Source organism: Arctopsyche grandis, chromosome 7, assembly GCF_051622035.1.
Source record: "Arctopsyche grandis isolate Sample6627 chromosome 7, ASM5162203v2, whole genome shotgun sequence".
Classification (NCBI taxonomy): Eukaryota; Metazoa; Arthropoda; class Insecta; order Trichoptera; family Hydropsychidae; genus Arctopsyche; species Arctopsyche grandis.
In genome coordinates, this window is record NC_135361.1 from 24,023,373 (window position 1) to 24,051,231 (window position 27,859).

At 31.6% G+C, this 27,859-nt stretch overlaps 2 protein-coding genes across 3 annotated transcripts; both read left to right on the forward strand.

The window, feature by feature from the left end:
• The first annotated feature begins 841 nt into the window (after window positions 1-841).
• Window positions 842-15,023, forward strand: LOC143914871 (lysosomal alpha-mannosidase-like). 2 transcript variants are annotated; one of them, XM_077435252.1, is made up of 22 exons: window positions 842-1,007; window positions 1,577-1,692; window positions 6,270-6,372; window positions 6,448-6,529; window positions 6,597-6,782; window positions 6,847-7,052; window positions 7,913-8,049; window positions 8,117-8,250; window positions 8,322-8,532; window positions 8,617-8,695; window positions 8,775-8,895; window positions 9,311-9,452; window positions 9,524-9,614; window positions 9,686-9,999; window positions 10,076-10,221; window positions 10,308-10,389; window positions 10,471-10,589; window positions 13,643-13,794; window positions 13,866-13,990; window positions 14,066-14,189; window positions 14,266-14,384; window positions 14,458-15,023. In XM_077435252.1, exons 2-22 carry the CDS (start codon window positions 1,600-1,602, stop codon window positions 14,953-14,955), a joined length of 3,264 nt encoding a protein of 1,087 aa, XP_077291378.1. In that variant the 5' UTR covers window positions 842-1,007; window positions 1,577-1,599; the 3' UTR covers window positions 14,956-15,023. The 2 variants fall into 2 exon arrangements, with proteins under 2 accessions (XP_077291378.1, XP_077291379.1); XM_077435253.1 differs by having other exon boundaries at window positions 935-1,007; window positions 7,919-8,049.
• Window positions 15,024-16,987: 1,964 nt separating this feature from the next.
• Window positions 16,988-25,279, forward strand: LOC143914869 (lysosomal alpha-mannosidase-like). Its single transcript, XM_077435248.1, has 22 exons — window positions 16,988-17,127; window positions 17,193-17,329; window positions 17,587-17,689; window positions 17,772-17,853; window positions 17,919-18,104; window positions 18,174-18,379; window positions 20,516-20,652; window positions 21,217-21,350; window positions 21,437-21,647; window positions 21,725-21,803; window positions 22,064-22,184; window positions 22,298-22,445; window positions 22,523-22,613; window positions 22,682-22,962; window positions 23,040-23,185; window positions 23,256-23,334; window positions 23,404-23,522; window positions 23,591-23,742; window positions 23,834-23,958; window positions 24,052-24,178; window positions 24,256-24,359; window positions 24,438-25,279. The coding sequence occupies exons 1-22, from the start codon at window positions 17,109-17,111 to the stop codon at window positions 24,981-24,983; spliced, it is 3,333 nt and encodes a 1,110-aa protein (XP_077291374.1). The 5' UTR covers window positions 16,988-17,108; the 3' UTR covers window positions 24,984-25,279.
• The last annotated feature ends 2,580 nt before the right edge of the window (window positions 25,280-27,859 follow it).

Sequence of the window (27,859 nt, forward strand, 5' to 3'; positions counted from 1 at the left end):
ACAATTTAATTTTACAGGTAAATAACTTAAAATTCAAAACTATTGTAGGGAAAGGGACACTTTTAGGTAGTTTTTATTTCATAGAATATGAGCACTCGCCTTTACAGATCGCCTCAAAGCGACGAGTGCAATACAACTGATACAATACAATCAATATACATAAGCATTTTATACAATCCGAATTCATACAAACATCCACAGTGAAATCTATGGAGTAATTTTTGCAGCATTTTATAATCAAATTGGCTAACCTCAAGACTTTGACTAATTTGAGATTAGCAAGAGAGGTAGGAAGGAGAAGTCAATTTTACAGGAATCGTTTCAATGAAAATCAGAAAAACTGACAAACTCTGATAAGAAACGAACGACCTGGAGTCACAAACAAAGGTCTAGCCAGTAGCGGGACTCTAGTGGGACTCGAACCCGTGACCACTCTGCTCAAAAGCATAATATGCTAACTACTAGTTCACGCCGCTGGTTATACATATGTATTTAGTTCTTCGAAAAGAATCCAATTGATATATGTAATAATTAAAATATTACTCATATTACATATATAAAGTGACCCATTTCTTAAAATTACCTCCACGTATTGTATTGTATTTTCATAAATATTGAATAATATTTATGGAAGAGTTGTATTATTTGTGAACACCGTAATCGTATTGATAACAATTACATACAGTTATTTTGAACCACATATTTTATGAGTTAATCTAATCAAAAACTAATTGAACCAGAACTGACAGTATGTGGTTCAAAAATTTAAATAAAACTACAACGGGTAAGAATTCAACTGACGATTAACACAATTAATACGATTCGAGCGTGAGATTATTCCACTTATTTAAGGTTGAATATTCAAAAAGGTTGAGAATCAACGTAAGATGTGTTGTATTAAAGTCGTACTTTTCGTTCGTTCAACCAATTCCAAATCAGTTGTGTCGTGAACTTTAACAAAGAATGAACCAGTCTTGAAAGAAATTCTTTCAAGTAGTAGACACACGGTATTATTTTTTGTTATACATGAAATACATTATATTATAGTTTTATAAAATTTTATTAGAATACATGTAATAAATATACACGTTTTTAAATTTGTTGGTATAATGATTTAATAAATTCACTACTAATTTTAATGCGCTTCGATATAAATGTATTAATATGTAATAAAACAAATAACTCATTGTACTAAAGCTAAATTCAATGAATTCGGATAAATTGCCAAGAAATGCATCAAGTACCATTATCCTTTGAACTTGACTGTAAAATGGGGTCAATAAATTGACCTCTGCATGATAGACACAAGTTTAAATCATTTAAGGCATTCCTTCTTTGACAATAATAAGAAGTTGTCTTATTTGACAATAATTCAAATTGCTTCGATAATTTAATGTTAAATAAAAAAAACTACTTATTAACATAAATAAGGTGTATTTTTATTAATCAGCTAACTGCCGTTACGCTAACATTTTGAATCAATTCACATTTTTTAAGCTAGGAATATTAATAATAATATCTTATATATGTACATATGTATATACGCATTTATGTATGTTTATTTTATTATTTACAGACTGACTTTGAGCAACAAACATCATGAAAATATTATCGTTTGTTGCCTTTTCTATATTCATATTTGTAATTGAGTCAAGACCCAATGAGAACGTTAAACAAACATGTGGCTACGATGTAAGTAAATCAATACTATATTTAAAATATGCATTTTCATATTTAACTAGTGCATTAAATCTAGGAATATGATTAAAACTAACATAATATTTTATCATACTTGAACTTTAGCCTTAATATTATTTAAAAATTGATATATTTATTTGTAGCATGAAAATTCATCAAAATATTTACGATGAATTTAGTATCTATATACATATGTATATCAGAACAAATAAAAATAGTGCGACGAAACGACATAATTAATATCCGTTTATATGATCCGGCATTGCACATCAATAGTTTAACACGGAAAAGACTAATTATAATCATAGTATACAGCACCGCCCGTTTTCGGCTCGTTTATACTTGTTTTATGGTGCTTACGGACTAAACCAACGACGATTTTGGGCCAACTTTTTTAATCAGCAGGATAAAACCAGTAGCGTACAAAATATTGAAATAAAAATTAAATTAAAAAAACGAAATTAAATTAAAACATTGAAATTAAATATCAAAATTAAGCTAAAGAGCGAGATTGAGCTAAAATTAGATCATCGTTGATGTTTTGAATTACAACAATGCTTTGAATGGCGACGATACGCATTTAAAACCAGAGAAATATTATAATTTCTCTGCTTACGAGTGAAAAAATATCATGATATAATTTTTTAAAGTCGTCACGATATGTTTCTGTATTTCGACGTCGATTACACTGTTCGACACGAAAAATGTTACGGAGACGAGATATGACTTTTCTTATAGATCTATGCCCAGTGAACACGAATCTGGTAATAAAAAGTGTTGATTGGCTCGAGATTCGGAGATATATGTGTTTTTTAAATCGCGCGATTTTTCTATATCTTGGTGTTGTTCGGTCTATTTCTCAAAATCTGTTAATTTCATGTTAAAAATGAATATTGGAATCTACAGTCGGGTATTTTATCTTTCATTTGTAGTACTTTTCAGCTTTCAAATCTCTCTAAGTAGTCGTCCAGTTCAAATCAAAAGTCAAAATTACGTATTTTCACTTGGGATTTTTTCCCACTGTTAATACTATATTATATTGAGTATTTTCTATTGAAACATGTTTATTAGGATAGTGTTCTGGCCACACTATTTTTTGATTTCGTTTAAAAGGGGTTATTGGATGTGTGGTGAATTTTAAACCGGTTAATTTTCGAGCAAAAATTTCGTATTAGTAGAGAACATATTTGTGTTGCGTGCGCTGTACATATATGTAGCTTGTGAAGCGTGAAGCTGCACGAGCTATACGATGGTCGATGACTCACTATGCTCGCGATCTTTTTACCTCTTTTTATGTGTTTATACATTCGTATTGTACTTCAGTTCCCTTCGAGAGGTCTTTCAGTTCGAAAGGTGTTGATAAAACCATAGAATTTTACGGATCGAAGTTATAGACTTAATTTTTTTAAACGTATATTTACGTAAAAAATTTTTTTTTTTTTGTTTGAACTGTTTGAGTGTGTGATATTAAAATTTGTTTTTGTTTTTATTCCTATATATGTTCTGATATTTCAATATCAGAACATATATAACATAATATTTTATTTTAATATAGATATATTTTTATTTTTTCACAATTATTTATCTTTGAAATGTTCATTATCTTCGTATTTAATTTCATTTTGATTTTTGTTTTTATTTTCCATGTCTATTTTTATTTTTATTAGGGTGCTTAAAATGTACTGATACTTATTTTTACGTTATACATATTCGTATTCAATAAATATATTATTAAATTCAAATCCTTCTAATTATTTCATTACAAAATTATTTAAAAACACATTGAAAAAAGTTTGTGACCACTATATCGTTGTATACAATGTCAATGACGCACATACAGCGAACAATGATACAGCGCACACAACACAAATTTGTGCTCTACTAATACGAAATTTTTCCTCACAGTTTTACCGGTTTAAAATTCACCACACATCCAATTAATCCTTTTAAACGAAATCAAAAAATAGTGTGGGCAGAACACTATCCCAATAAACATGTTTCAATAGAAAATACTCAATATAATATAGTATTAACAGTGGGAAAAAATCCCAAATGAAAATACGTAATTTTGACTTTTGATTTGAACTGGACGACTACTTAGAGAGATTTGAAAGCTGAAAAGTACTACAAATGAAAGATAAAATACCCGACTGTAGATTCCAATATTCATTTTTAACAGGAAATTAACAGATTTTGAGAAATAGACCGAACAACACCAAGATATAGAAAAATCGCGCGATTTAAAAAACACATATATCTCCGAATCTCGAGCCAATCAACACTTTTTATTACCAGATTCGTGTTCACTGGGCATAGATCTATAAGAAAAGTCATATCTCGTCTCCGTAACATTTTAAAAGTTGTCATTTGTCGAACAGTGTTATCGATAAAAAAAAACAATTCATAAAAAAACGCGGTGTCGGTTGTCGGTGATTTGTCAAAGGGTTTTTTTTTCTTTCGTCGAAATAAAATAAATAATCACACATTATCCGATAAATTTTACCTCTGAAATGATTTAATTACTTGATTTATTTCGACGAGAGAAACAATTGAAGAATAAAAAGATCCGTTTGATGTGACCGATAACACCCCGGGTTAGCAAAAATCGTTGGATCACCCATACTAATACATGATATATTCTCAGTAGCTGTGCTTTACGGGGAAGTAAAAATAATAATTCTTTGATTTTTTTTCGATCTTAGTGCGTATCTTCGTAAGTCAAAACTTCTTAAGTCGAGGATTACCTGTATGTGATTGTTGATGATCTAATTTTAGGTCAATCTCGAAAATTTATTTAAATCGTGCATGTTCTGTTTTAACTTTCAATATTTTATTTTAATTTTAATATAATGAATATAATTTTATTTTGATACTTGAATTTAATTTTAATATAATAATAATAGTTTTAATTTTGATATTTAATTTCAATTTTTAAATTTAATTTTTATTTCGATATTTTGTACGCTACTGGTTTTAAAAGTTGGCCTGTGGGGCGTTCGTTGGCTTGGTGCGTACGCACCATTAGACGAGTGCAACGCAAAATCGGCTTACATATATATTACAGGGCGCAACGATATAGTGCAATATTGCTTGCGTCGTATCATCGAGTCAATATTGTCATAATATGACGTTTCCGAAAATATTCCTATGCAAATGACAACATTTTCGTTAGTACAGGTGCACTCGCCACTATAAAATGACGGCATGCGTTAGTATTTCCACAGTGGCCAAAGAAAACTGGTTCTACTTGATACGTTTCGGTGAAATTTACTGCTGTATAAAGGTCTGTTCATACCTATCCAGCACGACCCGTATCCAGCAGGTGTCATGCAAGTGCGGATAGTATTCTTTGGTACATTATATGGACGTATTCATACTCCATTCGCACATGCGCATTTACGCATTCATGCGCGTCCATATAGAATGTACCAAAGAATACTATCCGCACTTGCATGATACCTGCAGGATACGGGTCGTGCTGGATAGGTATGAACAGACCTTAATACGAATAGATCGTGTCACATTACGGAAGATATGAATGTGTCCATACAGAATGTACTAAATAATATTTTTCGTACTGCTGTTTAAGTACAGTTGCCGGCTTGAGTTTTACTGATATAAACCAGGGCTTCCAAGCCGGCTTTTTGACCATCTTTCAAAAAACCGAAAACCGGCTTTTTTGGCTCGATCAACCGGCTTTTTAAGGTTTTCTTTAATTAATGTTTTATTCCTAGCTAGCAATTATGAATTTCAAATTTCTATGAAAAATCAAAAAAAAAATGTGTATAACCAATTTTTCTTAGGGAATAAGTGTATATTTCTTTGAACACCAGATCATAAACCAATATAATTGAAAGTAGTTTCAATAACCTACACAAAGCCTTTCAGAATTTTAGCAAATCGAGTATTCCAATATTTGTAGTTTTTGGCGCGTTCAGGTATTAAAGTATATAAAACGTTATCGTAAGTTGTTATGAATTATTTTCCGAAAATTGCAATGGTTCAAGTTCAAACAGATGTGTAACTTTGAAAGATGGAAATATTTCATAGTTCATTACGTTTTCGAACTCAAATTCATCTCAGCAGTGTTATTATTCACGATTCCACGATTACTGTTTTTCTACGAGGCTTATTTAAATCATTTAATCATTTGTGCGTATTCAGGATCTGCCATTTTACTGTGATACATATATAATACAAAAAATTTTTTTTTATTATATTTGTAATAATAATACATAATTATTGTTTTTATAAGCAATTATTTTTTTGCATAATATAATATGTATATTTGCAATTTTTTTTTCGACATAAAAATTTAAAACTTAAAAAAAATCTTAATTTTCTGAAACCGGTGAAAGCCGGTAAACCACCTTTTTCTTTGTAAAAATCTGAAAACCGGCTTTTTCTTTCAGGCGGTTTTTTGGAACCGAACGTACATAGTTATTACAAATCATTAGATTCAATAGTAAAATCAATCATAAAAATATTTTTATAATATGTACTAGGGAAGTGCTCTAAATGTATTTAAGGTTCTAACAATGTATAATTTATTAACAATATATGTATTGTAGTCTTGTCATCCTACGAAAAGTGATGCTATAAACGTCCATTTGGTACCTCACACACATGATGACGTCGGATGGCTCAAAACTGTCGATCAATATTACTATGGAAGTGTGTATTTTAAACTAACATAATAATATAATTAATAATTTAACTCTAAATTGATACTAAAATAAAAAATTTCAGGTCGTAATAACATAAATAAAGCAGGAGTACAATATATATTAGATTCTGTCGTAGACGAACTAATCAAAGATCCAGTTAGAAGGTCATTAAATCATAATAATAAAATTTAATATATACTCGAATAAACCTACTGATTTGTTCTATTTTAGGTTTGTATATGTAGAAAGTGCCTACTTTGACAAATGGTGGTCAGATCAAAATGACCAAAGGAGACATCATGTAAAAAGATTGGTTGCTGAAGGGCGTTTGGAGTTTGCTGGAGGTGCTTGGTCCATGAATGACGAAGCTGCTGCTCATTATCACAGCGTTTTAGATCAACTCACATGGGGCTTAAGGTACTATATGTTGATCCCAAAGATGTTGAATCGAATTTTATACTGTATGTGATATAAATTTAAGGTTTTTAAATGACACTTTCGGAGAATGCGGCCGTCCTAAAGCCGGCTGGCAGATTGATCCATTCGGACACTCTCGTGAACTGGCGAATATGTGGTCTTTGTCAGGTTTTGATGGACTTCTATTAGGAAGGGTTGACTATCAAGATAGGAGACGTCGTTCAAATAGTAAAGAATTGGAAATGTTATGGAGAGGAAGTGATGATTTAGGTAAAAAAATTCCATGATGAATACTATTACTATACTATTTTTAATAACACTGTTCGACACGAAAAATGGTTCAGAGACGAGATATGACTTTTCTTATAGATCTATGCCCAGTAAATACGAATCTGGTAATAAAAAATGTTGATTGGCTCGAAATTCGGAGATATGTGTGTTTTTTAAATCGCGCGATTTTTAGATACCTCCTTTACGTTTCACATGGCTTTCGTATTAGTGGTAATTTTTATCTCTTATTCTATATCTTGGTGTTGCTCGGTCGATGTTTCAAAATTTGTCAATTTTGTGTTCAAAATAAATATTGGAATCTATAGTCGGGTATTTTATCTTTCATTTGTAGTACATTTCAGCTTTCAAATCTCTCTAAGTAGTCGTCCAGTTCAAATCAAAAGTCAAAAGTACGTATTTTTGCTTGGGATTTTTTCCCATTGTTACTACTACTTTATATTGAATATTTTCTATTGAAACATGTTTATTGGAATAGTGTTCTGGCCACACTATTTTTTGTTTTCGTTTAAAAGGGTTAATTGCAAGTGTGCTGAATTTTAAATCGTTAAAATTTCGAGCTAAAAGCTCGTACTAGTATTTACACAAATCTGAATTGAATTAATAGGGAAAATATATTAAATTGTCTTTATATGAGAATTTAATAAAATTCTGGTGGATTAATAACAAAAATTCTATTGATAACTGGCTTACATCGATAATATAAACGAAAAATCGTGTTTACTGGGCATAGATCTATAAGAAAAGTCATATCTCGTCTCTGAACCAAAAAAAAGTCGTCATTTGTCGAACAGTGTAATTTACTAAGGAAACTTTAAGGCATTTTGAATTTGATTTGATAGGAGTAGGATCTGATATTATGACTGGAATAATGTTTAATACATACTCTCCACCACCTGGATTTTGCTTCGATATACTCTGCACCGATGAGCCTATTATTGATAATCCCAATAGCCCAGATTATAACGTCGATAAAATGGTAAACAAAAAGTTTCCGATGAATTTAGCTTGACGAATATTAAAGCATTCTTTTATTTATTGGACAGGTTGAAAATTTCTTGGAATATGTCAACGATGCACAATCTGTTTACAAAACGAACAATATTATAATTACAATGGGTGGCGATTTTACATATCAAAATGCTAATCTTTGGTACAAAAATATGGACAAACTCATCAAGTGAGTGTGTTGGATATTAATAATCGCATGCTTTTCAAATGGTCAGTGATCATTATTTTTAAATTTCGAAGATACGTCAATGAACGCGAACCGAAAGTCAACCTTTTATATTCGACTCCTGCGTGTTACATAAAATCCTTGTACGATTCAAATGCTATTTGGCCTGTCAAACAAGATGATTTCTTCCCATATGCTTCTGATGAACATGCCTACTGGACAGGATATTTTACTTCAAGACCTACTTTTAAATATTATGAAAGGAGAGGAAACAATTTCTTACAGGTTGGTCTAAAATATAACGTTTCAGAATATAAGTTTCAATGATACATACATATATGCATATGTATTATTATGAGTTTTTTTTAGGTGTGCAAACAATTGTATGCAATGACGAATTTAAATGCACGCGATAAAGTTGACTTGAATATGTTGAGAACAGCTATGGGTAATCTATTTTGCTGAATATGTATATTAAATATTGCAACATAAAATTGTATTTTGTATCAAATATTTTTTTTATTTAGGCATAATGCAACACCATGATGCTATCACTGGTACTGAAAAACAAAACGTTGCTAAGGACTATGAAAGGATATTAGAAAATGGTATTCAGGATTGTCTTGTTGTTGTTCAAGAGGCTATGACGTTAGTAGAGAATAACTAATTTTTAATTATGAAATACATATACTGTAACCTTGATATCATTAGGTGATTGGCGCTCGCCAACCACTGGTTGACTAGCGCTGATCACCTGATCTCGCGTTCGCGCCAAACTGGCCTCGACGTATGAACAAGCTGTATACAATAGCCAATAAGGTCTCGCGACCCGTCGACCAATGACCTTTCTGTATTGAGAGTACACGCAGGGTATAAATATTAAGCGGTTTTGGTCCGTGCTTCACTCGGAGCTGGGAAGCCGACGGATCAATAACAATAATCTACCTCTACTACTGTGTACTTCTGCGTCTTTCACTCCGATCTCGGAAACCCCTCTACACGTCCACGCTACAATACTTTTTGGCATATACAATATACAATGTATGTACTATTTTTTTTTTAGAAAACTTATGTCAGAAAAATCTGAACTTTATGAAACCCCTTCATCGTCAGAATCAAACTCAAAGGACTACTATCTTCCAATGACACTTTGCCAATTGAATGCGAGTGAATGTGTGATTTCAGAAACCAATGATAATTTTGTTGTAAGTTTGATCTTAAAATCATCATGATATCGTACAACTTTGAATATGTGAATAAATCATTGTTTATAAAGGTTACTGTATACAATCCATTGGGTCACACCATAGACGATTACATACGTTTACCAATAGCTGGAAACACCTATGATGTCACAAGTGCTTCAGGTATATAATTTGAATATTGTATGGCAATGATTTTTAGCTGGTATCTAATACAAAAAAATAACAAATTTCAGGAGAAAAAGTTGAAACGCAAATAGTGGCAATCTCTGAAAATGTACTGAACCAATTGAAAACGAGAAACTCTATCGCGACGAAAGAACTAGTTTTCCTGGTAGAAAAACTTCCTAGATTAGGATATAAATCATTTTACGTTCAAAAAACTAATAGTTCTGAAATTCAAACTAAAAGACCTAGTACTTACAATAAATTAGAATCTAGGAAAAAACATGCTTCTGAAGGCACTAAATTGAATCATGAAAGCAGGAATAAAATCAAAAATTCCCATTCGAATTTGTCCAATGAACAATCTTTAACAATTGGAAATGAAGTGAGGGATTTTTATAAAGTATATATATTTTTAATAAATACATAAATAATTTATTATTTAACGATTGCTATTACAGTACATTCAAGTAAGTATGGATCCAAACACTGGATATGTTGGATCCATATCACAAATCGAAAATAATAAAACAACTACATTTCCATTGGTTCAAGAAATTTTGTTCTATGAAGGTATGTCAGGCAACAATAATGTAAGCGAAAATAGGTAATTCTAATCGATGGTTATAGTTTATAGTCCAAATGTGTGAAAATTAATATTATTATATAATAAAAATAAATGTGTAATTGTAGAGCCTCAGGAGCCTATATTTTCCGGCCCAAATCTGCAGAACCTTTATTAATTACGGATAAGCCGATAAATAAAGTCGTCAAAGTATAAAAATTCATTATTATCTATAAATAAAAGGTTCATATTTTATAATTTTTCACTAAAACATTTTGTATGTATGTGCAGGGAAAACTTGTGGAGGAAATTCATCAGCGCTTTTCGGATTGGGCGTCCCAAATCATCAGAGTATATCGTGATAGGGGCTATGTAGAATTCGAATGGCTAATTGGACCCATTCCAATAGAGTAAGTTTAATACTTAATTATAATATAATATATTTTATTTTATTTTTTAAATAGATATATACCAGGCAGGCCTAACAGGTAGACTTATGTCTTCCTAGACAATTAATTGCAATCATTGAAGCATTTGTATTACAAAATCGCTGTATTTCCAGAGGCTGAAGAACACGAAATTAACAATTAATTAATCCATAGAGACATCTATGGATTTAGCCTTATAAATTCAGATATTTGTGACAGCGGGTAGGATGATTTTTGCCAATTTAATGGGGGAACCGTTTCAACACTGAAATCAGATAAATTGGCAAACTGTGATAGAAAACGATCGACTTAGAGTCACAAATATCCAAGTCTGACCAGCAGTATTAAGAGGGCTGTATACCCGAAACTTTAATTTTGTTGCCGTTCCTTTCTTCGATATATATATTGAGTGAATGCGACAATATATATCAATATATATATATATATATATATATATATATATATATATATATATATACAGTGGCGGACTGGCCATACAAGCGAACATGCCCGATGGCATGTGGGCCCCACTATCTGATAGAAAATATGGGCCCTCAGTAAAATTAAATAACTTTTTACCATTTCAAGTGTGTAAAAATTTATAGGATATTGCACCTTGGGACCTAAAGTTTGGGTATTTCAACAAAACAAATTTCTTACGATATACACAAACAACTAATACCTGCTTTAACAGCCCAAGGATCGGTTAACTTTTTTTATTAGGCTCGAAATGTAAGTTTCAACATTTGCGTGGGCCCTTTTGCTGGGCCCATTTCTAACCTCAATATTATGTATATACCAATACCTATGTAACAACTACCTACTGAAATAAAAATGGGAATAAACAAATTTCCGTGAATAATATAAACTGAATTGCTTAAAAAAATTTTGATAGGACGATTCATCATCAACCAGCGATTTAAATTTACTTCATACTTTCAAAATAACATTTGATTATACTTCGATGATATATGTACAATAGTAAGATTTAAATACACAATTTCAAACAGTTTCCGAATATAAAATCTATTCGTAATCTAGACACATCCATGTATATATAGAAATAAAGGATAGGGGCCCCCTCCCCAAAATGCCGACTTTCGCATGATCACAAAACTTTATCTATTGTTATTACGTACATATGTATGTATGTATGTATGTACATACATAGATAAAGTGAAAAGACAGTCGGTAGAAATTAAGTTAATTGATAGTTTTTTAGTGACTCAGTTTGATGGTCGATTTTTGTTGACCATGTGAAGATTTTTAGAAAAAAATTTTCGCCTGCGGCGCTTTTTTCACTCTTTACATAATATTTTTTTATAATTATTTTATCAAAAATAAACTTATTTTTTTCATATTTTATAACTCAATAAGGTGTATGCAAAGAATATTTTCCATTTTTATTCCGATATAAAAAATATTTTTGAAAAAAAATTCAATTTGACCAATCTTTGCCTGCGCCCCCCAAGAAAAAGCTGAAATGAGGTCCCTGATTGTTTTCTACCGAAAGTAAAAGCCGCTTTTATGCCGCATTCTTTTATGATGCATTCTATTTACCTAGGACAAAGGTTAATGAGAAATATACAATGTAATTTATGGATCTATTTTGCTTTTGCCATTTTTCTTGTACTTAAATTTGTTTATTCCCATTTTTGAAAAAAAAATTAATTTTTAGCGTGAGGGAAAGAAAAAAATTTTGTTATATGGGGGGCGGGGGACAATTTTTTTAACCCTGGGTGGGCCCCCTTTGACTCCTGGCATGCACTAATTTCAGTCCCAGTCCGCCACTGTATATATATATATATATATATATATATATATATATATATATATATATATATATATATATATATATATATATATATATATATATATATATATATATATATATATATATATATATATATATATATTAGCCAGCAGCGTGGCTCGGTCGTTAAGCTTCTGCTTAACACTGAGAGGCGCCGAGTTCGATCCCTTGAGCTGACCTCGATTGAAAAGAATTTTTCTGAGTATATCTGTAATGCTGCTGGTCAGACCAGGATTTGTGACTCCTGGTTGATCGTTTCCTATCAGAGTTTGCCAATTTTCTCTGATTTCATTGTTGAAACGATTCCCGATTAAAAATTGGCTAAAAATCCTTCCTACCCACTATGTCACCACTATTTGAGTATGATTAATGTAAATATTACAATAAAAATGTATGTACAATTCATAGATGTCTCGTTAAATTGTCGAGTTTAAGTCAGTGTCTCGTAATTTAGCGACTTATGTATATAATAAAAAATGCTGTATTGTTTGTAATTTGGCCAGGAAGGCGCATTGGGGTTTACCTGTAATGCCTTCCTGGTATGAAATAAAATAAAATAAATAAATAAATAAATAAATATATATATATATATATATATATATATATATATATATATATATATATATATATATATATATATATATATATATATATATATAAATATATATATATATATATATTGAGGGAATGCGACAGTTGCGCTTCGACCAGATAATACGTATTTTAAATCGCCAAAATCGAGGTTTCGTATTCTCCAGTTTTCTCCTCCGAAACTGGACCAATTTAAAAAAAAATTCATCATCGTTATAAGAAAGATATTTTCTATGTTTGTGTGCTCGTATTTTTTTAAAAATCAACCGTTAAATAAGCACGCTGGACTCTTTTCGTGGGTGTAAAAAAAAGGCGATTTTATAGATGTTTGGCGGCTCCTAGCTCCTATAAAAAATAACTAATCAAAAAAATAAAAGCACAGATGCATGCCAATGGTGAATATCCATAGCATATTAAAATTAAATAATTTCTCTAGTGCCATAATTGAGGAAGGGAGAAGTGTAATACGTTTGTATGGACAAGGCGCTGGTGTCCAGCCCTCTTAAAGATTAGAACGGGATAGAACCCGGTAACCTCTCGGTGCTAAACATAAACGCAACTACCGAGCCATACTGCTGGCTAATATATGTATAGTATAGATAATTGTATATTATGTATGTGCATTTTTTAGAGATAAAGTTGGTAAAGAAGTAATATCTCGCTTTACCACCGACTTCAAAAGTGAAAACACTTTTTATACAGACTCAAATGGGAGACAACTGCTGAAGAGAATCTTGAACAAAAGACCGACCTGGAAATTAGATGTCCATGAACCTGTTTCAGGTGTGTTTATTTGTTGTTTGAAATAAATATCAAATACTGAAACAATTCGTAATGATTTGTTTGCATTGTAGGGAATTATTATCCTGTTACGTCGATGATTTCCATAAAAGACGAATCGTCTAAAAAATCATTGTTCGTCCTCACTGATAGATCGCAAGGTGGTAGTTCGTTAAAAGACGGCCAAATAGAATTGATGGTTACTTGTTAACATTTATAAATATTGGAATAATCTTTCATAAACTGTTAATGAAATATGTTATAAAATATTTAGGTTCATAGAAGGCTTTTGCACGATGATGCATTCGGAGTTGAAGAAGCTCTGAACGAAACCGAAAATGGATTAGGACTTGTTGCAAGAGGAACTCACTATTTAGTAATCGGAAAAGATGATGATAGTAATGTTACATTTTCATATTGAAAAACAATACGAAATTAATCGATTTTATCTTTAATGTGGAATATTTTTTGCAGATGTTCCTCCTTTGGTGTTCAGTAAAATATTAGCGTTGTCAAAACTATTACAACCAGCAGTTTTATTCACGTCCGGTGATAATTTAACAATGCTTGAATGGAAACAAAATAAAAATGAGGTGAGTAATCTATAAAATTCTCCAACAAATGAGATAGCACATTAAATTTTAAGTATTTTTTTTTAAATTACAGTTTAATGGAATTAGTTCATTCTTGCCGCCAAATGTCCACTTACTGACACTAGAGCCGTGGAAAGGAAAATCTGTACTTTTGAGATTAGAGCACTTTTTCCAAAAAAAGGACAGTCCAGATGCTCTGTCCAATCCTGCTACTGTAGATTTAGAACAATTGTTCTCCAAATTGAAAATTTTATCAGTGCGAGAGACTAATTTAGCTGCAAACTTATGGAAGTCTGATATGAACAAGATGGAATGGACCACCGAAGAAGATATGGCTGAAGAATTCAATGATAAATACAACCCAGATTATGATTCTGAAAGGTTAAGAATATTTGATGAGCCGAGCGTTTTGATGATGAATGGATTTGAAAAGTCACCGTACACTGTCGGGAGAAGGGATAAAAATTACAATTTCCTTAAAAAGAAGATCAAGAGAGATGAAAATAAATTTGTAATTAGTCTCGATCCCATGGAGATTAAAACTTTTGTTGTTGAAGTAGAATTTAGATAAATCACAATACTTTTTGTTATATTTAAAAAAAATAATGATCTGAAATAAAAAAATAATATATGTATGTACTTTGCGTTTTATTTAACCTATAAAGAAATTGGAGAGTTTAATTTTCATAATTCAAATGAATTTTCTCTCTGTATATTATTAAAAATAATATTTTTACTAACCTGATATGTTTGTATGCTACAGCAAAATAGCATTTTTGGTACTTATTGGTTGAATGGCGCAACAGAGCATCAAGTATACACGCTTACACTAACACAAACACGGCAGTTAAATGAATGGCCTCTAGGTGTCGCAAAAAGTTTTGGTAAAGTGACAATACGCAACCAATGAGTGACGTTACATCGAACGATTTATTGAATTCGGGGGCACTTCCTTCGATAAAAACAATGAAATTTATTTATTTAGGAAAGCCAGGGTTGGTTTTCATAAAATTTGCAATTTTTGGCGTTCATTGCAGTGTAAAATCCAGCAGCATGGCTCGGTTGTTGGGCGTTTGCCTAGCATCGAGAGGTCGCCGGGTTCGATCCCGTGAGTTGACCTTGATTGAAAGGAATTTATTCTGAGTATATTATATGTAATGCTGCTGGTGAGATTTGGATATATGTGACCCGAGATCGATCGTTTCCTATCAGAGTTTGCCAATTTATCTAATTTCATTGTTAAAACGGTTCCTCTCTATCACCACTTTTTTAATACTGTAAAAATTTATGTACAAATTTAAATCCATAAATGTCGAGTTCATCGAATTATGTAATAAAAATGCTACATTGTTTGTAATTGGCCAGGAAGGCGCATTGGGGTTTACCTGTTAGGCCTTATATGTGGGTCTACGTGACGAGACAGAATGTTAAATTACAGAAAACACAAATATCGGAAGGCAAAGATCGAAAATCGAAAGATCAAAAAAAATGGTGCATGGCAAACGGTACATACTCACGTACATACTCACTTAATTTGCGCGAGCAGGATACAACAGGAACAAGAGGAACAGGCTTTTCCTCCCGTATTAATGTGCGCGCGCAGAATACGGGAGGAAAAGGATGTTCCTCTTGTTCCTGTTGTATCCTGCTCGCGCAAATTAAGTGAGTATGTACGTGAGTACATACCGTTTGCCATGCACCATTTTTTTTGATCTTTCGACTTAAGATCTTTCGATTTTCGATCTTTGCCTTCCGATATTTGCGTTTTCTGTAATTTAACATTCTGTCTCGTCACGGAGACCGCTTATATGTGTATGTATGTATATAAAATAAATAAAAACAATAATGCAGTGCTCAGTAGCACTTTTGACGAATAGATAAATTTTAAATTATTTAAAATATGGAGCTATCGGACAGAAAATGAAGCAATTTCATATATTGCAGATAATTATTTACTCTGATTCTTGGCGAGCCTACCAAATTCATGTAACTGATGTGTATTTGTTTGTGTTAGGGTAAGTGGGTATGTACCTATACATACATCGAATGCTCAGTTGCGCCCATATAACCAAGAAGTACCGTATTTTAAACCACTGGATTTTTTGACACTTCACGTGTCTGCGAATTAAAAATATTTGGTGCCACTTTATCTACTTTTCACATATCTACTTTAGTATGCGATCTACCTTCACGTTTTTACTTTAGTATGCAGTCTCAGTTCTCAGACAGTGAGACTGAATAATAACAACCCTAACAACCTAATCTTAAATGAATAGGGCCAACCCTAACTTAACCTAACCTAACCTGACTCTTAAATAAATAGGTGTTGGCTGCTAAGATATTTTCTTCGCTGCTGACGGTATTTTGATAGAAATGCTTCGACAACATTATGGGGCGGCAGGAAAAATTATAATAAACTAGTCGTTGCTACGATACAAATAAAAAAAAAGTCGACTGCGATTCAAAGGCAGATCGCATACTAAAGTAGCACCAAACATTTATTATTTTTAAATACATATATACATACATATGTATATACAGATAAAGTATTGAATGTTGAATATGCATATGTATGTACATATGTGTGTGTAATTGAAGATAACACACACTGGCGATTCGTAGGTAGCCGGTCAGTAAAGTTCGTAACTAATCGGTCAATGTCGTTTTTTTTTATTAAGATAATTTAAACAATTTATAACCAGTTCGTGTCTGGACCACGAATCGATGGATGTGTGGCACCATAGTAAGTTCTAATACAGTCAATGAATAGTGATTTTTGTTCAACATACAAATCATTTCAAAACGCAGACTTTAGACTCAGCACAATCATGGGACCATTCACCTTCACAATATTTGTATTATTTTTAACTACAATATTTGCCAAACCATTTGACAAATTCGAAAGTGAATCCGCGAAACCCAAAGAAAGCACCTGTGGATATACTGTAAGTTTGTACATGTTTAGCATATTTTAATATTCCACTTAATTAAATATTAATAAACTATAATAGATTATTATTATAATATTTGTACATATGTATGTAATATGCATGTTTGGGCGATAATTATGACCTTTGTTACGAGATTTATCTATCATATTGTGATGAATCTCAACATGAAATATACATACGTAAAAATAAATAACGTTCATTCAACCGTTAATTATCATAGATATTTTTATATACATAAAAATGGTTTACAGTCTTGTCATCCAACAAAACCTGACGTTTTAAACATTCACTTAGTACCACACACTCATGATGATGTAGGATGGCTGAAAACATTAGATCAATACTATTATGGCAGTGAGTTTCAGCAATATAAGTCCTTCGCAATTCACTTTAAACAATCATACTACATACATACTTACTAACAATATCGTTTCAGGTCGTACATCGACCCAACGTGCAGGAGTTCAATACATTCTAGATTCGGTTATCGACGAACTCATGAAAGACCCCATTAGAAGGTTATTGATACATCTCGTTTTTATACGCACATTCGATAGACAGTAAACAATAAATATATTTTTAGATTTGTTTACGTCGAATCTGCCTTTTTCGATCTGTGGTGGTCAGAGCAGACTGACCAAAGACGACATCATGTCAAAAGATTGGTAGCTGAAGGACGATTAGAGTTTGCAGGGGGAGCATGGTCCATGAATGACGAAGCGAGTACTCACTATCAGAGTATTTTGGATCAATTTACTTGGGGATTGAGGTTCTATAACTTAACTGTGCGATTTTTTTATATTGAAGACTGGTTTTATTAATACGTTTGATTGATTAGGATGCTGAACGACACGTTTGGAGAGTGTGGAAGACCGAAAACCGGTTGGCAGATTGATCCATTCGGTCATTCGCGCGAAATGACTAATTTGTGGGCATTGTCAGGATTTGATGGTCTGCTTTTGGGTAGAATTGACTTTCAAGATAAGAAGAAACGCTTGAATAGTAAAGATGCTGAAATGATATGGCGAGGAAGTGACGATATAGGTACTCATTTACCGATTATAATTATATAAAAAAATCCGGATGTGACCAGCCCATGACTTTATCTATGTATTTGAGGAATATAAGAAGGTCACAAAACAAGATTCGATACTTTAAACATACATACACGTTCACACACATTGGCTATTAGATCAGTTTTGATACAAATTGGGCTTACGAGCTTACTTTCGGCTTACGAATTCTGTCCAAAACCTTATCAGCTGTAAGTTAGTACATAATGAATACAAATATAAATTTTCAGCTTGGTACGTTTAGGGGTGTGGAAGAAGTCGTGGTCACAACATTTTTTACTTTTCTAAAGAGGAAAAATCCCACTTCTGGTTTATTGAATTTAGTGATTTTTTTTATTTTCATCAAATTGATACAAGAATTATACTTGATTTTTTTCGTGAATAACACACATGTTTAAGGGGTCGAAACAAATAGTGGAAGAAAAATCGAACAAGAGTAAACTGCCACTTACGGTTGATGGATGCTTTTTGAAACCAGTCGTTTCAATTTCTTTAACATTATTTTTATTCGTGTTTCAATTCCTTTTCGAAACCACCTGTTGAAATCAACGGGCACAACACTAGTTCGGGTATAAAATTTATAATTTCTATAACAAGTAAAAATTTTCAGTCCGATTTGATCAGCGGTTTGGAAGATAATTTAATTCAAAATCTTAAAAAAAAAAAGAGGACACCTATGTATGTGCATATGTACATATGTACATATAATGTGCAATTATGAGCTATGGACGTGCACATTCGCTCTATTGTCACGGATATTCCATTAGATCCGTCTTGTTGAAGCGTGTGGAATCTATTGTCGATTTGGGTATCACTTTTGATCCTCAGCTCACCTTTCACAACCATATCAAGAAAGTCGTTGACGTTTCCTTTCGTCGACTTGGATTTGTTTTGAGATATGCAAGATTATTCTCCAATCCTTTGTCTTCTCGCTTGCTTTTCAATTCGCTTGTGAGAAGTAAGCTAGAGTATAATGCGATTGTGTGGAATCCGCATGAAGCAAATTACTCTCTGATGATTGAGAAAGTGCAAAAAGCATTTCTTCGTTTCCTATATAGGAAAGAATATGGGTATTACCCATATCTCTACCCCACTCCTTTCCTTTTGGGCATGCTTGGGTATAATTCCTTGAACTTCGGAGAAACTTCTCATTAATTCGTTTCGTTCTCCTGCTCTTACGTGGTAATACGTCATGCCCGTTGTTGCTGGAGCAGTTGGGACTTTATGTCCCTAATCACTATGTGCGTGGTAGACATCATCATTTGCTGGCTGTACCTCCTGCCCGCACAGTCCTTTTTCGAATGGCTCCTATTCCAAGAGCTATCCGACTTCTTAATGAAATCGTTGCTGCCGAGACTGAATGTGATATTTTCCACCTTAATGAGCGTAAATTGTCGGAAATTACTCTAACCCATTTATCTGGTAGTCTGCGCTCATCATTGTTTTCATGATTGATAGTGATTTATGAGTGAAATTTTGATTAACTCTCTTCCATTTGGGCCTTACATGGATGTTTTGTATTTGTAGTTGTTTCTTACATATTTATTGAAACTGGCTGTAGGTGCAAGGCATTCCTTATGCTGTATTTTATTTGATATTTTTACTTTATCTGTTATTATAAATGCTATTTTTTATGTTTATGTATGAATGTATTTATGTTTATGTTTAATTGTTATTTTGTTTTTTTTTTCTTTTTTGTGTTATATTTTTTTTGACCATTGTGGCGCTTTAGGAATTCCTGTTATGCCACAATGGTCTGTTTAAAATAAATAAATAAATAAATAAGGGGGGGGGAAATTTTCGGTCAACTTAAAAATTTGCGTCGTATCAATAAGAATTTCAGTAACCGATACTAAATTTCAGATTGATAGGACTGAAACTTAGTATACCTACATATCTATAGGAAAAATGTTTAAAACTCTCCAAAACACACTGGCACACATTTTTTGTAGCTCATAATAACGTGATCAGTGATCGAATCAGTCAAAATTTCGAATTCGAATTTTCACATGTTCACAAAGCTTCATCTATTGTTACTACGTATATAGATAAAGTAAAAATATTTATTCAAAATAGTCACATGTTAAATAAACTATCCTTTGTTTAGGAAAACCATCTGATCTATTTACTGGTATATTATTCAACAACTACGCCCCACCACCAGGATTTTGCTTTGATGTATTATGCAATGATGATCCTATTATAGACAATGTAAAAAGTACAGAATACAACGTTGATAAAATGGTATGTATTGAATTTATTAAATATAATGACTTAGAACAGCGTTCATCAAACTGCGTTTCGCAGAAGTTTTTACGGATACATGTCAGTGGCTTGCCGTGGAAATATATCTGTTTTTATCGCACGCACTTACGTGTGTGCGAGCAGGATACAAGGGACTCGGTATGACGTCACCCAATCCCCTTGTATCCTGCTCGCATTAACGTCTGTAAGTCTATGCAACAAAAACAGGAAAATTTCCACGGCACGTCATTGGTACATATGAACATACTTTTGTCATTGGTACGTATGGTCTTGGCAAAATGTTGTGAATGAACAAGACAAACTGAGATTTTTTGAGTGATTGATGTGGGTTGGATTGAAAAAATTGCATATCTTACAAATATTTTTCTTACTAATTTAATCAACTTGTAATATTGTCATAAATTAAACTTAAATAAGAATAAAGTGTTGTGAAATATTATATAATAGTTTCTTGAACAATGTCATCAGCTACAAGGATTTCAAAAACTACTGAAGGTTTGAATGAAAGTCTTGTGCAATTAAATAATGCATTTGAAATTTTAGGTTCAAAAATTTGTAGATTATGCTCAAAATCAAGCGAGTGCTTACAGGACAAATAACATCATCATGACTATGGGAGAAGATTTTTTCTACCAAGATGCTTCCATGTGGTATAAGAATTTGGACAAATTGATCAAGTAAATTTCGAAACTCTATAAAGTATACATGTATAATCTTAAATTGTACCGATTTACACGAATCTACATACGTCATCATTTTTAAGACACGTCAATGAAAAAGAGCCGAAAGTGAACGTTATGTATTCGACGCCATCTTGTTACATCAAGGCATTGTACGATTCTCAACAGAAATGGTCAACAAAACAAGACGACTTCTTTCCGTATGCTTCTGACGAGCATTCTTATTGGACTGGTTATTACACATCAAGGCCAACGATAAAATATTACGAAAGGAAAGGCAACAACTTTTTACAGGTCCTACATTGAAATCGATAAACATTTTAATATACATATGTGTGTATGCAACATCATTGATGAGACTTTTCTTTTAGGTGTGCAAACAATTATATGCTCTGACGAATTTGAATGAAAAGGATAAAGTTGATTTGAATATGCTCAGAAAAGCTATGGGTAGGTAGTACATATGTACATATATTAACTGAATTTTCTATCGGTTTATTTTTAATACTATTTAAGTACCTATAAATATATTAAGATAAGTCCATTCATTTCTGTTTTCTTATTTAATATCTATTCCATTATCTATCACACTCGTATCATTTTAATTAATCTAAATCCTCATCTTGTTTACAAATCTATACTAAAATTAGCTATTATCTGTAATTTATATCAAAATTAATAATATATATATACACTACATCAATTTTCAGGTGTGATGCAACATCACGATGCTGTCACTGGTACTGAAAAACAACATGTAGCTCAAGATTATGCAAGAATGCTAAATGAAGGAATACAGGACTGCTTAATCACAACTAAAGAAGCTTTAAAGTAATTATGGACACATTGAATCAATACCTTATACACACTCAATCCATTAAATGCTACAAACTCAAGCAAGCTTTTTCATCTATGTTCAAATATGCATACATACTATATTTCAGCAAATTGATGGCAGAAAATCCTGACGGAAAGGACAAAATTTCTACAAATGATCAAAGGGATAATATAAAAGTCAGCTATATACCTATGAAACTTTGTCAATTAAATATCACAGAATGTGATATAACTGAAAATTCTAAACAATTTGTGGTAATTGTTATTGTACTCAAAATCACTTAAAGAAAGTTAATAAATTGAATCAATTTTCATAAGATAATAATTTTTAGATTACAGTTTACAATCCATTAGCGCATGTTATTACTGATTATGTCCGTCTACCTGTATCTGGAACATCATATATTGTTAAAAACAGTGAAGGTAAATTTTGATATAAATTTCAAATAAAAAAAATTACATTATTACATTGTTTGTTTACAAATATCCAGGAAATGGAATAACCATTCAAGTAATGCCGATTTCAAGTCAACTTCTTCAGCAGTTACCGTTTAGGAAATCAAATGCTACAAACGAACTAGTATTTGCTGCTGACAATATACCACCATTGGGCTACAAAGCATTTTATATTCAAGAAGACAACTCTCATGAAAAAATATTTGTTGATAAAACAATGCCGTTTGTGAGTAATAGTCAAACAAAACCCTTGTTCAAATTTAGTGGAACTACCAAAGATGAGCCGACTAATGATGAAGACTCAATTGGAAATGAAGTATGGTCAAATTTAATGTGTTCCTTAATGATAATTTAGCAGAAAGTGTTTATAATATTAGTTTTTTTAAAATACAGTTCATAAAAATAAATATAGACAAGAGCAGTGGTTTAATTGAAAATATAATAGTAACGGAAAATGGAAAATCAACCACCTTTCCTTTAACTCAACAACTATTATACTACAGAGGAATGAATGCTGCAAGCAATGCAACATTTAACAGGTGTTTATTGATTATTCAAATATTGATTTTCACTTTGAGATTGGTTAAATTATAACTAAATTAATTTTAGACCATCCGGGGCTTACATCTTCAGACCAAACACTTCGGAAGTGGTGTCGATTGGAAAACCAGAAAATAAAATTGTTAAGGTGATAGTTACATCATCACAATCCTCTATAAATATGTCATTATATTTTAAATAATTTTTTATTTTATAGGGACCTCTAGTCGAAGAGTTACACCAACATTTTTCAAATTGGTCATCACAGGTTATCAAGGTATACAAAGATCAAATGTATGTGGAATTTGAGTGGCTTGTAGGACCCATACCCATTGAGTGAGTACTTAATCAAATGTCTAAAAGTTTATTTGGATGGTTATTGAATTATAAAGTTAAATTTACAGGGACAAGGTCGGTAAAGAGGTCATATCACGTTTTACGACTGATTTTAAAACTGAAAACTCATTTTATACTGATTCGAATGGTCGGCAATTGATCAAAAGAATTCTTAACAAGAGACCTACGTGGGATGTTCAATTGGATGAACCAGTTGCAGGTGTATAATTGGATTTACATACATATTAGAAAATATATATTGATATATGTATATATAATATTATATGTTTCATATTTTAATTTAATTTTAGGGAACTATTATCCAATTACTTCTATGATTTCAATCAGAGATAATTCTTCACAAAGAGAGTTATATGTCATCACAGATAGAGCTCAAGGAGGAACGTCGTTAAAAGATGGACAAGTGGATATTATGGTAAAAACCAATATTTTTCCACTTTACAATTTTTTTATGTTTTGTAATTGGAATTTGACAAACAAACATGACACTATTCAATCATTTTATTAGGTTCATAGAAGACTCTTATGGGATGATTATTTTGGTGTTGGAGAAGCACTGAATGAAACTGAAAATGGAGTTGGACTTGTTGCAAGGGGAACACATTATTTACTCATAAGCGATTCAAAGAAACGAGGTTCATAAAAATTTATATTTCTAATGTTCACAATTTAAAAAAATGTTCATTTTTTATATTATATTTGCCTTTTTCAGTGGAAAGTAGGCAGATTGCCTTGCAGAAACTACTACAACCAGCAGTGTTTGTTTCTTCTGCAGACAATTTAACATTTGATGCATGGAACAAAAATAGAAATGAGGTATTTATAAAATATATGTAAATATAATTTAATCCAGATAATTCTTTTGTTATTTTAACAATTATCTATGTATAACAGTTCAGCGGCTTGCATACGGAGTTACCTGGAAATGTTCATATATTAACACTTGAGCCATGGAAGGATCATAGCATTTTATTACGGCTCGAGCACTTCTTGACAAAGACTGACGATCCCGACGACCTGTCCAAGCAAGCTATTGTGAATTTGAGAATCCTTTTTTCTGGAATAAAGATAATTTCTTACAGAGAAACATCTCTGACTGCGAATCAGTGGATTGAAGATTTCCAGAGACTCGATTGGCAGACTGCCGACAAAATGGTTGATAACTTTAATGACGTTTATGATGGAACTTATCAAGCAGTAAATGGCAGCACAACTGGAGATAGAGACTTTCCGGATAAGGACAAATATTCCTTCTTCAATTCTTTGTCAGATAATGCGAGAAACAAATTACAAGACTATTTGAATTTAAGTTTTCCAGACAGTTCTTTAAATCATGTAAAAAGTACGATTAAGCGAAGTGTAGGTGATGATGATTTCTTAGTTTATCTTCAACCTATGGAAATTAAGACGTTGATAATCAAAGCTGAATTCAGCGATTAATAAATCAAATTTGATTCACAATACTCCAATAAACTAAAATATATGTTTTAAAAGTTTGTGTTTTATTTCATGGGAAATGAATCTACTATAATTTTGTAAATTATAGTAGATTCATTTTTGTATGTTGAAAAAATTTCATTTTTTTTTCAATAAATTGAGGGACAATCTTAATATGTATGTATGTACATATATACTAGTGTTGTTTCACGTAAAATAAAAAATAAAAAAAGTACAAAAACTCTTGAGAAACGTGTAATAGGGACACGCAAATATTACATTAGCAATGTTAAACTGTGATTTATATTTTATTTGATACTTTCCTTCCTTTCATCTTATACATAATTACTATAAATAATAAATATGAACTTATTCATATATAGAAACTAAAAGAAAAACAATATTCGCCACACAATTCTAAATCAGACTAGACAAGAATGAAGTCCTCTTTATTTCAAATCATACGTGTGATTTTTTTCTGTCTCAATTTTGAAAGCTCCATTGCATTTCGCAATAACCTGGACAGTGCAATCGTAAAAGATTTTTTCCTATTAAAAAATCTACAATACGGATACATATTTGATTGTGGCGCTCAATACTGTATGAATTTCATTAATCAATCAATTTTTATTTATTTATTACTTCACATACATAATTATTATTTTTTATTTAACAAATTCCAATTACTTAGATACAGTTAATTTACTCAAGGAATTGTCTCAAACAAATTATTTGAGAGTGGGCATTGAAAATATCAATTCTACTCAATACCAAAATGAAGCACATGTTGAAAATATATTTCATCAACTTCTAAATACCACTAAATGGTTTCATTCAGGCATCATTTTATACGTCGATTGTAAAAATGCAATGACCATTCTAAAAACTGTAAGAAACCGTATACATATTTTACACACATTAATTTGCCATGTTGATAGCTATAGTTTAATATTTCAGGCATCGTTGTTAGAAGTATTCGACGAGACCCATAAATGGCTTATAATAGGCAACGACTTTGATGAAATAAAGAGAATGCTCAATGAATCAGTACTCAGATTCGATAGTCAAGTACAATTTGCGGTGAAGGGAAAATTGTCGAAAGGTCATTATTTATTTATTTATTTTTAATCTGTACCAGGAGGACTTAACAGGTAACCCCAATACGCCTTCCTGGCCAGAAATATTGTACATTTGATACAAGTATTATACAAAGTAAATGCATAGCAATTAACACCTATAGAGAAATCTATGGTCAAATTTGTAAATTTGTAGCATTTTTAAACAATTTAGCGAAAAACAGTAAATACATATCAATTAACATTCACAGATACATTAATGGTCAGATTTGTAAATTTGCAACATTTTATATAATTCAGCGAAATTCGAGATTGCTGAAAACTCGAGATTTGCGAGAAAATGGGTAAGGTTGACAATTTGTTGGAACCGTTTAAATGAAAATCAGATTAATTGGTAAACTCTGATAGGAAACGATCGACTTGGAGTCACAAATCCAAGGTCTGACCAGCAGAAACCAGTGGGATTTGAACCCGTGACCACTCTGTTCAAAGCATTATATGCTAACTACTAGTCTATTCTGCTGGTTAATATAAAAATAAATAAAAAATAACCTAGATGAATTATTCGCATTTTTGTTTTATTTTAGATCCGTGGTTTACTTATGATATTTATAATCCGGGAAAAATTTTTGGGGGAAAAAACAATATAACTTTCATTGGATTTTGGAAATATTCAGTACAAACATTTAATGTCAATATGGAAAACGAATTTCATATAGAAACAGCACTTGAAACATATAATAAAGGTAAAAAAAATAAAATTATAAATAAGTTATAAAAAAAAAACATATATAATACCTTTCTTACTCATTGCTATAGCTACCGATAATAATTCTGAAAGAGACGAAATATATAATAAAATACATAACTGGCGGATTCGTCCATTTGCAAATAAAAAGCATTTGAGAAAAAATATAAGTGGACTGACAATTAGTTCCATAATAATAGTAAGAAATATTAAAGAAATGCAAATTAGACGATTTCTCATATTACTGATCTAATATGAATGACTTCATTTTTTTTAGACAGAATACAAACCTCCTAAGGGTGGATATATTCGATATTTATCAGTTCCTACCGATACTCATATAGATTCTATGCATCGTTATTCATACGCTCTTTTCATTCTAATGACGGAAATGTTCAACTTTCGGTAAGTAAAAAATAAACGTGTAGTAAAAATCAGTATAAAAACATTGTTTTCTTTAATTGAAATTGTCTAGAATGAAACTCATCAGAACGAACAATTGGGGTATCGTTAAAAATGGAACATGGTCAGGTCTGCTCGGAGCTCTTTTAAATAAACAAGCTGAAATTTCCATCACACCATCCCAATTCAAGAGTTGGAGATTCGAAATATTCGATCAGACGGTCGTGTCTTGGCTTGGCGAGTAGGTTTAGTCATCTTTTATAACATTTTATTATTATATATTTGATATATTCCAAAAAGTGCAACATTCAGGGCGAATATCTTGTTTAAACATCCCAAAGGAAGTGGTTTGAGAGACAGCTTCATCACACCGTTAACTAACGGAGTGTGGTGGTCAACATTTGGAGTTTTAATAGTCACAACTATTATTTTTAAATTGACGCTCAGACAAGAGGTATTATCGTTTTAATCACAATTTTAATTTTGATATGATTTTATTTTACTCCAATTGGACTTTAAAGGTTAAATTGCTCAAATTGGAAGAAAGTGAAAATACCAATGAGGCCAAAAATGACAATTCTTGGAGCTATGTCATACTAGTGGCTATTACTGGAGGATTTTGCCAACAAGGTAAATGTCATTTTAATAAAATA

Bases quoted from the DNA above. Each gene is read 5' to 3' on its own strand.
- LOC143914871 (XM_077435252.1), top strand. From the start codon at position 1,600: ATGAAAATATTATCGTTTGTTGCCTTTTCTATATTCATATTTGTAATT. The intron at 8,533-8,616 runs GTTGGTCTAAAA...AGTTTTTTTTAG, and splicing joins GAGGAAACAATTTCTTACAG to GTGTGCAAACAATTGTATGC. The intron at 13,991-14,065 runs GTTACTTGTTAA...TAAAATATTTAG, and splicing joins ACGGCCAAATAGAATTGATG to GTTCATAGAAGGCTTTTGCA.
- LOC143914869 (XM_077435248.1), top strand. The intron at 22,614-22,681 runs GTAAATTTTGAT...ACAAATATCCAG, and splicing joins TATTGTTAAAAACAGTGAAG to GAAATGGAATAACCATTCAA. The intron at 22,963-23,039 runs GTATGGTCAAAT...TTTAAAATACAG, and splicing joins AAGACTCAATTGGAAATGAA to TTCATAAAAATAAATATAGA.